This window comes from Eurytemora carolleeae, unplaced genomic scaffold, assembly GCF_000591075.1.
Source record: "Eurytemora carolleeae unplaced genomic scaffold, Eaff_2.0 scaffold27, whole genome shotgun sequence".
Taxonomy (NCBI): Eukaryota; Metazoa; Arthropoda; class Copepoda; order Calanoida; family Temoridae; genus Eurytemora; species Eurytemora carolleeae.
The window spans coordinates 140644-153254 of record NW_019396259.1 but is presented as its reverse complement, the minus strand read 5'-3'; the positions used below and the strand labels follow the sequence as shown (position 1 = coordinate 153254).

General features: G+C 31.2%; 2 protein-coding genes across 3 annotated transcripts in view; one reads left to right on the top strand and one right to left on the bottom strand.

The window, feature by feature from the left end:
* LOC111699532 (kinesin-like protein KIF19) overlaps positions 1-647 on the bottom strand; it is a 25955-nt gene extending 25308 nt beyond the window's left edge. Inside the window, exon 1 of the mRNA XM_023470225.1 lies at positions 600-647. The gene's annotated coding sequence lies outside the window, so the exon portion shown is untranslated. The remainder of the gene's footprint in view (positions 1-599) is intronic.
* The window catches only part of LOC111699531 (uncharacterized), a 17370-nt gene extending 4759 nt beyond the window's left edge, over positions 1-12611 (top strand). Inside the window, exons 2-6 of one of the 2 annotated variants that reach the window (XM_023470223.1) lie at positions 5105-5273; positions 6298-6399; positions 8714-8786; positions 9943-10065; positions 12104-12611. In XM_023470223.1, the coding sequence (XP_023325991.1) occupies positions 5105-5273; positions 6298-6399; positions 8714-8786; positions 9943-10065; positions 12104-12508 (872 nt within the window). In that variant the 3' untranslated portion in view covers positions 12509-12611. The other variant, XM_023470224.1, reaches the window with a different exon arrangement.

Sequence of the window (12611 nt, the reverse complement as noted above, 5' to 3'; positions counted from 1 at the left end):
AAAAAAAATTAAAAATAAAACAATCTTAAACTGGGTTTAGACGCAGCTGGTGCCTATGCTGGACTGTAAAATGAATTAAAGAAAATAACATAAAATAAATGAATTTTCTGGAAAACAAGATTAAGATAATCCTGTTTCATCCTTTAGATTTTAGCTCTTTCTGCGTAGTTTTAGTTTTTACCAAAACATTACAATAAAAATATCTGCAGGTAGTCACATATTAAATTTAAATTAAAAACTTGCCTTTATTTAACATTTGAAATAATTTTTATATTCTAATTCCATGAAACCCATTTTCTTGTGTTGTCTTAAAAAATGGGTCTTGATAAAGAGAAAGCAGGATAAAACGTAATCGAATTAATTTTGAGTATAAAAATAAGAAAAATCTTCATTTAAAAAAAGCTTTTGCAAAATTTTCGTCACGAAAGAAAATTGTCTAATTTACGCTTTTTCTAAAAAATATTATTCAATACATACATGGATATTCGACAACGCTAAACCAGCTCTAATACGTACGTGAACTACCTCTTTAATTTGTTAACTATCGTTCTTCAAGTTAAGTACTGTTTACTGTATGAATTGTACAAAAATTTAATAACCTGCAAATAGTGGAGACTGTCCGGAAATTTTATGAGATTGCTTTTTATCTAAAATACGTTTTTATATTTTTATACCTTTTGAAATTTATGTCACTTGCAAAGAAGATTTATTTTCTTTTTGTATTCAAACATTTATTTCTTAGGTATTTATGACTTTTTTTCAAAGCGCTTTTTGGAAGTTTAAAATTTTTCAAACAAATCAGTCATTTTGAATTTTGATTAAATCAACTATTTTAAGTCTGCAGCCTCATCCTTTGTGATTAACCCTGAACATAGATTTTTCATTAATCTCATAATTCAAACACTAATTTTTAAATATTGCTTATGTGATTTCAAGATTTTATAAAATACGAAATTTGAGAAAAAATTAAAAACCCTTTAAAGACGATACTTTCTTAGAAAACTACCTTTTCTTGGTGCCTGCAATTCCTCCGGATCTAAGGGTTTAATGTCGGTTAAACCTTTTTAGAGGACTTCCCCGAATACATCATTAAACATTTCTGAAATATGTTTTAACAATGTTATTTACAATGTCAGTTTCAATCCATTTATTTGGTCCAGGGGACATAAAATGAAAAAATAGAAAATAGAGAACACATAAAATTGCACTGATATCAATAAAAGACCAGCACTTTAGGAGTTGACATTCTGCGGGGCTGCAATCAGGGTTTCCATTTTTCCGGAACAAAATTTCCATTTTGGAAATGGAATGATCCGGAAATTTGATGCTAAAACCGGAATTCCGGGATAATTTCGGATTATTTGGAAACCGGAATGTTTACGGTTTACGTAACATAATTCGGAAATTTTCCGGTTTACGGAATGAAAGCCATTAAATTTACAGTTTCCATTTCTTAACTCAAAAATTTTTCCGGTTTACGTTATGTAAACCCAGGGCATATTAGTTCCAAAACTAACACTTGGCCCATTTCTAACACTCAGTCTGCAATGTTATCTTTTTCAAGAGTATATATCTTTAAATCCAAGTCGAGTAGAACAATGGATTATGGTTAAAAATATATATTGAAACAATAAATGTCAATTTTTAACTAACAATAAGGCGTGAGAATTAGTTTTTGATGATTCTTGATTTCATTTTTGAACATATCCCTATTTTGAAACAAGTACCGGATTTCAGCTCATGTCGCGTTTTTGGAACATATCCTGGTTTTGAGACAATTACCGGAATTTATAGCAATGTCAATTTTCAAGTATTTACGCACTTATGAAACAAAAAAAGATTTTTTGATAAGGTAAAATATAAACAAAATAGAAAATAGAAACAAACTGTTCTTTTATAATTTAAACATCATTACAGCATTTAGAAATCAAAATATTAATATTATTTATTCTTACAATATAGATTTAACTAGAAATGCGGGAAACTGTTGAAAATAAATCATCCAAATTCTTTAATTTAACAGATAAAATGTAGAAACTTGGATTCTAGAAATAATTCAAAAGTTAATTTAGTCTTCATAAGTTAATTTTGGTTTTCAGTGATTTATTTTGTAAGTTATGAAAGTGAGTTTTGTTTTGAATTGTGGATTATACTCAAAACCGGGAGAGTGTTTTTGTCTCGAAAACGCGACAATGTTTCAAATTTAGGATATGTTCGAAAATGAAAACCTAACATTGTCTTGAAAACGGTCAAGAGATTTAATATAAAAAGAACTCCTATTATAATTTTGATCTAAAAAAAGTTTTAAATAGAGAATTGTTATTCTCGTCATGTTTAATAAAATGTTGGTTATAGTATTTATTATAAACTTTTACTCTGGATATTGGCCGGGATCCCAAAAACCCAGTCTTTCACTTGGTGCCCATTTCTAACACTCAGTGTTAGAAATGGGCCAAGTGTTAGTTTTGGAACTTATGTCCTCTGAAACCGTAAAACTTCCAGTTTCCACCGGAAATTTTAACACAATGTTAAACATTGAAAGCAATGTTAAAACATTAAAAGTGGAAACCCTAGTTGCAATTTATTGGAACCACAGATATATCTGGAAGGTATAGACGCAGGGTTGACGCAACCCAGGCATCTGAAAGTGGCGCAACGTTCATGTAAAATATCACAATGTGCTTAAAGGACTAACATATTTGTATTTCCATAACTACCGAGAATATGCTAAAGCCACGGTACCACTTAGCATATTGTGGAAATATAGACAACCCAAATTCTACACCTGGATTGAATGATTAACTCAAAATATACAGCTATATTCATGCAGCAGCGGGCTATTTAGCAAATATCATTCAGACCAGATAGGCAGGGCGGTCCGCGTCAATAATCCATCTATGACTTCCTGATCTGTGATTAGAACACACTGATTAACCTATTTTAGTCGATCGGCACTTTTGTTAGCTAATTTTTATTCATTTCCTTGAAGTTACAAAATTCAAATCCAAATCTGAAATAACATTTTGCAACTTAGCTAGAAATATACTGAGGTCGTGGAGAGCTTTCAAACAGCTAAATTATTCATCCAATAAAACGTTTCCGTCAAAAATTCAGATCATCCTGCCACAACTAAATTAACAAACAATTCAGATTCGTTAAGGATATATATTTTTTAAATGATGAAAAGAAAGTAAAAACCGGAAAGTGTATTCTATATTATTACTCCCTTTTTCAATTTTATATACAGGGTTACCCACAAAGCATGAGACTGTAAAGAATACCGGATTCTCATCAAATATGACGATTACAGGTTAAATTAAGTCTTCTACTTTGAATATTGTCTCTTGATGGCTTATTTATTGACATGGCAACTCTATAAACTAGTTTATATTTGCAGAGAATTTTAGATATAGGGTAATAGACAGTGTAAATTCTGTACAGTCGTCTCTGAAGTCTCATCCTTTGTGGGTAACCCTTTGTATAAAGTATACATCTTTTAACTTAAAAATGAATTAACAATAAAAGTAAATAATAAAATTAAAAAAGTGACTTTTAGACCCTTAAGTTCAACTTGAAGAAAGTGCAATTAAAATGAGGCAAGTGACGACGTGACGTCATGTCATGCAGTTGGCACAGAAAATTTCACTTAGTAAAAATTAGTAGCGATCGAACTCGTATTCAATTCAGGATCAGTCTATACCCCCTTTAATTTTTCGGGAACACTGCCTTTAAGTTTTTGAGCACCACAAAAGGAAGGGCAACAAAAACTTTATGCCTAGTCTTTTTATGAAGTTCGAGCGCAAATTTCTCCATGCAATTATTCTATAATCATTGAATAATCTCTTGGAATAAGATGAGAAAACCATTAAAATTTTTTCTTTTACTGATCACAATGACAATATCAATATTCCATAAAGCCAAATTTTCAAATACTTAATTTAATTTATATCGATCAAAAATATTCTTTAGATTCGAAAATTGATAATTCCTACAATGTTTAAAAGAGCGTATTCAAGGAACACTATCAATGTTTTCAAAGTTCTTAAATTTTCTTAACAAATACAAATCATCTTAAAAAACTTCAAAATCAAGAATGATAAAAAAGGGATTTTAATCTTAAAAACGATTTAAAAAGTAATGTAAATTAATATAGATTAGCTATTTCTTATTAACGGTGTGCATGGTCTGCAGTGATGGACTGTAGATTGACAGAAAGATGGCCAGATAGATTAGATGATTGATAAATTGCTAAAATAAAATGAAAAGTGGAAATATTATTTCTTTGAGCGGGAGAATGTGAAGTGGTTGATGGAATTTTGGAAACTAGAAACCAAGGGATATTATAAACTAACGCGTCGGTATTGCAACTAATTCTGTATTCGGATATCAAGAGGATTTATATTAATACGTATATCTGGTATAAAATAGTATAGATCAATTCTGACCTCTAAATAAATTTGATGATCGTTTATTTTTTAAATGTTTTTTTTTCATGTAATAAATGCTGTTTGAACATACCTATATATACCTGTATATATATGTATATGCGTTGTACAATGTTTCAGGATCAAACTTAACTAAGTAAAATTTGTGACGCAATTCTATTAGCTACGTATTGTGATTAGATTATATACCTGTGTAATATTGTGAATACATATTGGAACTTACATATAATACAGATTTTATAAAAGCAGGATAGCCATTGCTATAGTATATACTCGTTTTTCTGCAGCATTTGATCTTAAATAGGTTAAGAATACGACATTATGAAAAACTCTTGAATCTACCCCGAATTTTGGGTTGTTGCCCAAGGAAGTTACGTGCACTTGGCGCGTTAAATAAAAAGGAGAGAGATATAAGTTTATATTTTGGGGTTAGGTTAGATTAAAACACTTTCTGGGCCGAGCGCTGCGACTTGGACAGGTTAGGGGGCTTAGCGCCGCGGCTGGAACAGGCTCTCTCTGTTTCTTGTAATACAACACGGCATGCACACGTACCTTCCTTAGGCTTCTGCCAGAATTCTAGGGATTTAATCTTCCCCCAGCCAGGAACCAGTCTACAGGAGAAATTTACGTTTGATAACACAAGTACATTTTTGTTATAGATGACCCCGAACCAGATTTTAGTGATTCAATCATCCCTCTGCCTGGAATCAGTCTACAGGAGAAACGACATCTGATTCAACAACAACAATCTAGTTTACCAACAAAACCTGCAGTACACAGGGTTGTACCAAGACAAGCTTCAGTAGCGTCATACCCATTTCATTCCAGGTACTTTATCTACCGACATGTAAGTAAATAAGGATTTTGCCAAATACACATTGACAACTTCTGATTTAAAATATATTTTTTGTCCAAAAAAACTTTATTTTCTTTAGATGTTTTCTGTTTAGTTGGCACATCATATAAAAAATGCAAATTTTTCCAAATACTTCTTTAATACAAAACATGAAGAAAAAAAACACTTTTTAGCTAACAACCTGTCTGGCAAACCTTCAAAGTTGGCCCTGTCTTATTAGTTGATGCATAAGATTCATAATCACGCTTTAAATTAGTCATTAATAATATATATTGCTCAAATCATCAAATCATATTATTTATTTGGCCACATTTTTAGAACTTATACATTGAAATAAAGTGCAGAACCCTATATTTCTTATTGTGGACGGGAAGCTACAATGTCGTTTATTTTCTATGAGTCAGGTGTTTTTAGAATATTTTGTATTTATAAATATGACCCTGCCTTTCTCACTTTGATATTCAATTTTTTTATAGAATATCAAATCAACATAAAAATAAATATGGGATGAAAACTTTTGTATATAAAGAAATTATAAATAACTAAATTTTTGGGTTTTGTTTATTTTAATTATTAACTAGGCGCCCCTTTTCTAGTGATATTTTAGCTGTTAAAGGTGTTGTTGCCCTTCAAGCTGCCATCACAGACAAACAAGCAAAGTACATATATAGATAGTTTTAATCTGGCTTACAGTGATAACCAGAAGACTCTGAAATAGGAAGACGACTTTTAGATTCAAGTTATACATATAAAAACTCCAATGAGCTGGAAACATTATAGCATTTGTGCAGTTTAAAAAGACCCATTTCACTAAATTAGTGATTAAATAACTATAAACATGGTTAAAAAGTTTTTATTAACTGAAGGGGAGCAATCAGAAAAAAAGTTTTTTAATAAATATGAAAACTGAGAAGCTGCTCTGATTACTGCTTTATAGTTATATATATAAAAAAGAAATGTTTTTTCTTCTTTTTTTTCTTGTATTTATGTTTTTAGAGTTACCTTGATGCGAGAGAACTCCGGTTCCATGCTAGATATCCCTGGTTTTCTAGGAACATCCCTAGATATTGCAACTGTTCCATTTTCTTCAGCCCAGAGGTAATATATTCCGACTTGTCGCACTTATACCACCTTCAGCTTTAATTCTTATGTTGAAAGGGACTGTCATCAAAATAGCAACAAAAAAGGAATGCCCGATTCACAAAGCTACCTATCCTTCGTCTGATGAAAGAATCTAAATGTTGAAAAAGAATAAAATTGATCATTTCAAACTGTTGTATTGTTGGTGGTAACAATTGCGGAATTAAGCAACAGAAGAATATGAAGGTTTGTGTCTGAATAATTTTCTTTTCCAGGTCGAAAAAGGACCAAATTTTCTTTTGGTTGTTCAATGCTCATTATTTCTAAATTAAATGTGTATAGAGTACTGTTGAATATCAGACACGTCTTGCTTCAATTTATGGTTCAATTTCAGTTTTTAATTCAAAAGTAGGATTCTAAAGAGTAATCGACCGGTAATAGCACAGGAGGGAGTAATGTATTTATAAGGGTCTCATGAGTTGTACTGCCTCCACTTTTTTGGGGTTTTCATTTTAAGGGACAAAAATTCAGGTGGTCCTCTATTTAATAATACATTTTTATATTTTTTTCCAAATAGAAAAACGGCAACATCTTCCTTATTGTTGCTCAAATAATTATGTGAAGGGTTCCGTTGTGTTTCAGACATGCCTTGCTTCAAATTGAGGTTTTCTTGAAATTACGTGCACTGTCCCATTAATATAACAGTTTTTAATTTAACAGTAGAATTCCAAATTGTAATGGTAATAAAACACGAAAAAATGAATTGGCTTCACCTGGGGTTTCCAGCGAAAAGGGTAAATCAATTCGCGAAAATTTCGCATTTTTCGCAAAAACAGATTTTCGCCGAAAATTTCGCATTGTTTCGCATTTCGTTCGCTCACAAAAAATGCGAAAATTTTCGCTTTTTTCGCAAAATTTCGCTTAAGTGTGTTTCTCGAAACATGCGAAATTTTAATATAATCAATAAGGTTTTATCTATAGAGAGACTTATTAAACAACCTTGCTTGAAACTTAATGTAATGTTATTTTAAAGTTTTTTTTTTCTTTAATGTTTAATAATAGGGTATACACTCCAATAGCCAAGATTGAGATGTTTTGTGATAAACTAGTCTTAGATATTTCAGGAAAAGGTAGTTCCAAAACATTATCTTTTTCAATCGTATATATCCAAAAATATACCTTTTTCAATCGTATATATCCGAAAATATACTTTTTTCAATCGTATTTATCCTAAAATATACCTTTTTTAATCGTATATATCTTTAAATCCAAGAGTTGAACAAAACTACACCAGAAAAATGCCTCTCAATAAAAGGATCAATTAATCAAATATAATGTTAAAATATATAAATGTAAAAAGGTGATAAAAATATTAATGCTTTAAGTCAGAACTTAAGTTTTTGGAAAAAAGGTTTTAGTAATTTTTATTAGAAACTGAAATAAATGTTCTCAATTGTTATCTTTTTTTCTCTTTATGTATTGTTTATCACAAAAGATTGTATTTTCTCGCATACAAAAGTAATAAATAAAAAAGGCTTTCACCCCCTGGGTAGCGGATTTATATTTCTTGGGATATTATATATACAATTTACATGAAACTTACATTATACAGAAGTAACCCAAAGGATAGATCTTGAAATAGATTTTGTAAGAAAATTTATGTAGAAGTAATCTCTGTTTGTTTGTTTGAATTTCCGATCATAACTCAGGAACCCCTTAACTGCATGATTTGCATCAAATTTTGATTGGGGAACTCGGAAGAACCAGAGGAATGATCTTACCTGTGTTTAAAGATTCTAAGTTCAGTAGGTTCACTTTTTAAGGGAAAGAACAGTTTCCAGTAAAAGCTGGGTTTCAGAATAAAGAACAAAAATGAATTAACTTAAATATTAATTGCTATTTTTTTAGATATATGGAAATCATTTGAGTATACCTTAATGATTAGAAAAAAAATTAAGAAAAACATGAAATACTGCATTAGGGCGCAATAACCTGTACAAAAATTCAAAAAATTTAAAATTGGCAATTGAAAAACGATAAAATTGCCTGAAGTTACATGTTCTGTGGAAAAAGTTCAAAATATTCTTCCAATCTTGAGCTTGGTTGATGCAAAACAAATGAAACATTTTTGTGAAAATTTTGTCGAGAAGTGTTACAAATACTAAGAAACTTGGCAAAATTATATACAGAGTGAGTAACCCTGCTATTATTTTTTCAACCTGTAAGAATATTGAGGAAATTGGGTTTGAAACTAACCTTCAACCGTTGTCGAGTCAAACATTCCTGGATTGGAAAACAATGATTATTTTTAAAAATTCTTGTTTTTGATTAGGTTTGTAGCAACATCTACTCCTGTATCTGCTAATGCAGCTGGACGTCAAAGATTAAGGATTGATTTAACAAAGGTAATAAAAAAATAACGCCCCCACCTACCACTGAGGTAACTGAAGAACATCCCCTTCCATTCTTATCGCAAAACTAAGTGATTAGGTTTTTTTATTAATCTTATTTATTATGTTCTATTACTAATTCTTCTAAATTCTCCTCTTTGCGGCTCAAATTTGCAACTTTCTTCTAAAATATTCTTCAAACATAAGCTTGGAAAAGATTAATGGATTTTGTTTCAATTTTGAATATGCGACATGGTTCACTTTTTTTACTTTACCCAATAAAGTAAGGAATAGTGAGAAGGAGCTCAACTAAATAGTACTAGTTTAACTACTTCCATAATTTTACTCTCAGCTACAGTGGTCGGCGATTATATCAATATAATGAAGACGACTTTTGATAAATCTTTCATCACTAATTAGCCTTTTTTATTTTCTAATTACAAGTTTACAAGTAAATAAAGAAAAGTTGATTATTGATAATTTCTCTTTGCTAAAATGTTTTAGAATTTCTGTTGTTTGAAAGCGTGGTGGAAATAAAAATTGAAATTGAAACTCGTCTTTATTTTATTGATATTTACGACGACGACTGAATAATAATTTACTAAAGTACACAAAGTGTACAAACCAGCAGACAAGAGTACTTTTTAAACTTTTATTAAGAAGTTTTATTTTCTTTACGTTTTAAATACTATTTTATCTAACGTTTACCCTCTGCACAAAAAGACGGGTTGGAACTATGTCAAGTTGAAAACAAAGATGATCTCCATCAAGAATGTAATGCAAGGAAAGTTAATTGCGGTCGTGTATACTCTGCGTACATATTGAAACCAGTTCTCTTTGAGTGGAATTTGTAAACTAGAATTTAGTATCCGAGGAGGTTAAAAGCATTTAGTTTTGAAAATTTTGATAATTCACATAATAGTTTCCTATGACCAGAATATTTCATTGATTTTTTATGGATCCCATGTCAGGCTTTGACATCCGTCTTGTGTTTACATTACCGCCCAGAGACAGTACACTGCAGTACAAAAGATGTGTACACTTCTGAAATAACTTTTTTTGCATTACATTCTTGATCTCCAAAATTTCTTCAATTCCCAGTTTAGGGCTGGACATCGTTTCTGGAGAACGATTTTACAACGAAGGATTAAAAAAGGTATTTGATATTTAGAAGCAGGTGGTAAAGCAGAAAAGTACAGATGACGGGCGGAAGGGAACAATGGTCTGTGTTCTACTTTGCCTCCTTATACTTATCATACTAATCATTGGGATCTTCATATCAATAGACTTTCAGGGAACCTATAGACAGTTTTATTAAACAATTCATAAAGTAAAAAATAGACTATATGCATGGTTGTCTTCAAAGAATGATACTTTAAGTGATCCTCAATATATAGAGTGGCATCAACGATTCAAAGTAGTGTCCGTAAAAGCTTTGCTTGAAAAATAATGAGGGAGATATCCATCATTTACTTTAAAGAAATTGGTTATAAAAGAAACTTTTCGATCTAGAGAATCTAGAAAATCTAGAAAATCTAGAAAATCTAGGAAGTCTAGAAAATTCAGAAAATCTAGGAAATCTAGGAAATCTAGAAAATCTAGAAAATCTAGAAAATCTAGATATCTAGAAAAACAACAATGTTTTCCATATGATCTATGGTATATAAAGGGTACCGTTGTGAATCAGCCATTACCCTCTTTATAAGGAGGGTCACTAACTACAGAACTACAGAGACAGTCCCTTTAAAAGGTTTATCCAGTGTAGACTACTAGACAGACCCCTGTACAATAAATTTCCTTGAATTTAACTTTGAATTTTCTAAATCAAAGATATTCCAAAGATATTCCATTTTAAATTTAAGTTCTTAAACCTTTTTTCAAGAAAAATTAAAAGACTAGAATTAATTTAAAATTTGTATGCCTCCAATATGAGAGTCACTTTCCCAGCTGCAATTTAAGTAAAAAGTAATATTTAAGAAAAGATGTGATCTGTATATTTTGATGAACTGGAAGAAATGAAGGAGGCTATCAAGATAATATGCTTCCAAGATGGGGGAAATAGATAAAAATGGTTCTCTCGCATAAAGAATATAAATAGAGGGACATATTTTATATTAAAGAAAATTTGAAAGAAAACTATAAAACTCAGTTAGGCTTTGAACTATTTCTCTGTTTGCCTAACGGGGATTAAAGCAGAAATAAACTTCACTTCAGACTTATGATTTAGAAAATTAGATTATCTTGAGAACTGAGATTGGAACTTTTGGATCGAATTAATCCCATTGTATAGTTTTTGGCCCAACGGATTAAATTTGCTTCTTTCTGTAAAGATGTTAATGAGAAGATTAAAAAATACGAGTCGGCTGTTTTGTAACCGATTAAGAATATAATCGTTTTAATGGTTTTAGGACATTTCACAGAAAACATTTTTTAGATAGGACATTTCATAGACAGGGCATTTCATAGACAGGGCATTTCATAGACAGGGCATTTCATAGACAGGACATTGCATAGACAGGGCATTTCATAGACAGGACATTTCATAGACAGGGCATTTCATAGACAGGACATTTCATAGACAGGTCATTTCATAGACAGGGCATTTCATAGACAGGGCATTTCATAGACAGGGCATTTCATAGACAGGACATTTCATAGACAGGACATTTCATAGACAGGGCATTTCATAGACAGGGCATTTCATAGACATGGCACTTCATAGACAGGGCATTTCATAGACAGGGCATTTCATAGACAGGGCATTTCATAGACAGGGCATTTCATAGACAGGACATTTCATAGACAGGGCATTTCATAGACAGGACATTTCATAGACAGGGCATTTCATAGACAGGACATTTCATAGATAGGAATTTTCATAGAGATAAATTCTTTTTCATAGAATTTTTCGAATTAATCTTAACTAATAAATCTTACCCTTCTATTTCTACGATATCTTTGATTTTTATTCCACATATTAGTCATGTTTTCGCTTTATACTGATAACATACATCTTGTTGATATCTTTTTAAACAAACGCATTGCATGTGTATTTCAAACTGAGTAATTTTCTAAAATTGTGACACATTGATTGACCAAAAACCTTAAATTGTTCTGAAAAAAAAGTTTACCTATCAATGACAATTATTCTGAAATTACCTGTCTATGTCTATATTCTGCCTGTAAAATGTCCTATCTAAGAATGTCATACATTTTACAAAAGTTCCAACATTTTATTTATATATCGCAACTTTCAAACAAAAGTTTTTCCCGAAACCTTAAAAAGAAAATCTTAAAAAAAATTTATTAAGTTCTAGAGGTTTCTCTTTCAGGACTCAGAGACCCACCAAGATCTAAACAAATCTCCCGTCAACAGATCTTCAATCAATTCTGAAACATTAAAAAAATCCTTGATAAATCATCTGAATTCTGTATCATTCCACCCCTCTTCCACATACTCCAGGCCAGGGTCAGATATCTCATCGCCTTCTTTGGTTCCTTCAACCTCAGAAAGTTCTTCAACACTTGATTCTTCTGATTTGTTTGTTACTAAATCCTTTCCATCAATGTCTCCTTTAATATCTACTACTTCATCCCTTTCCAGTTCTTTGCTTCCCCTCTCCTCCTCCTCTAATCGGTCTCCTTCCACAGTCTCTGCTTCCTCTCCCTCTTATCCAGCAGTCTTTACTACATTTTCAAATATGGCCTCTTCAGTTCAAACAAAGGAACTACACTAAAAACTCCCAGCTCAAATGTACGCAAATTGTGTATAGTACTCTCTGGGAGGAATGTAAACATCAAACCCAGTGCTCCCAAAACCTGTGAAACGAAGCTTTAAAG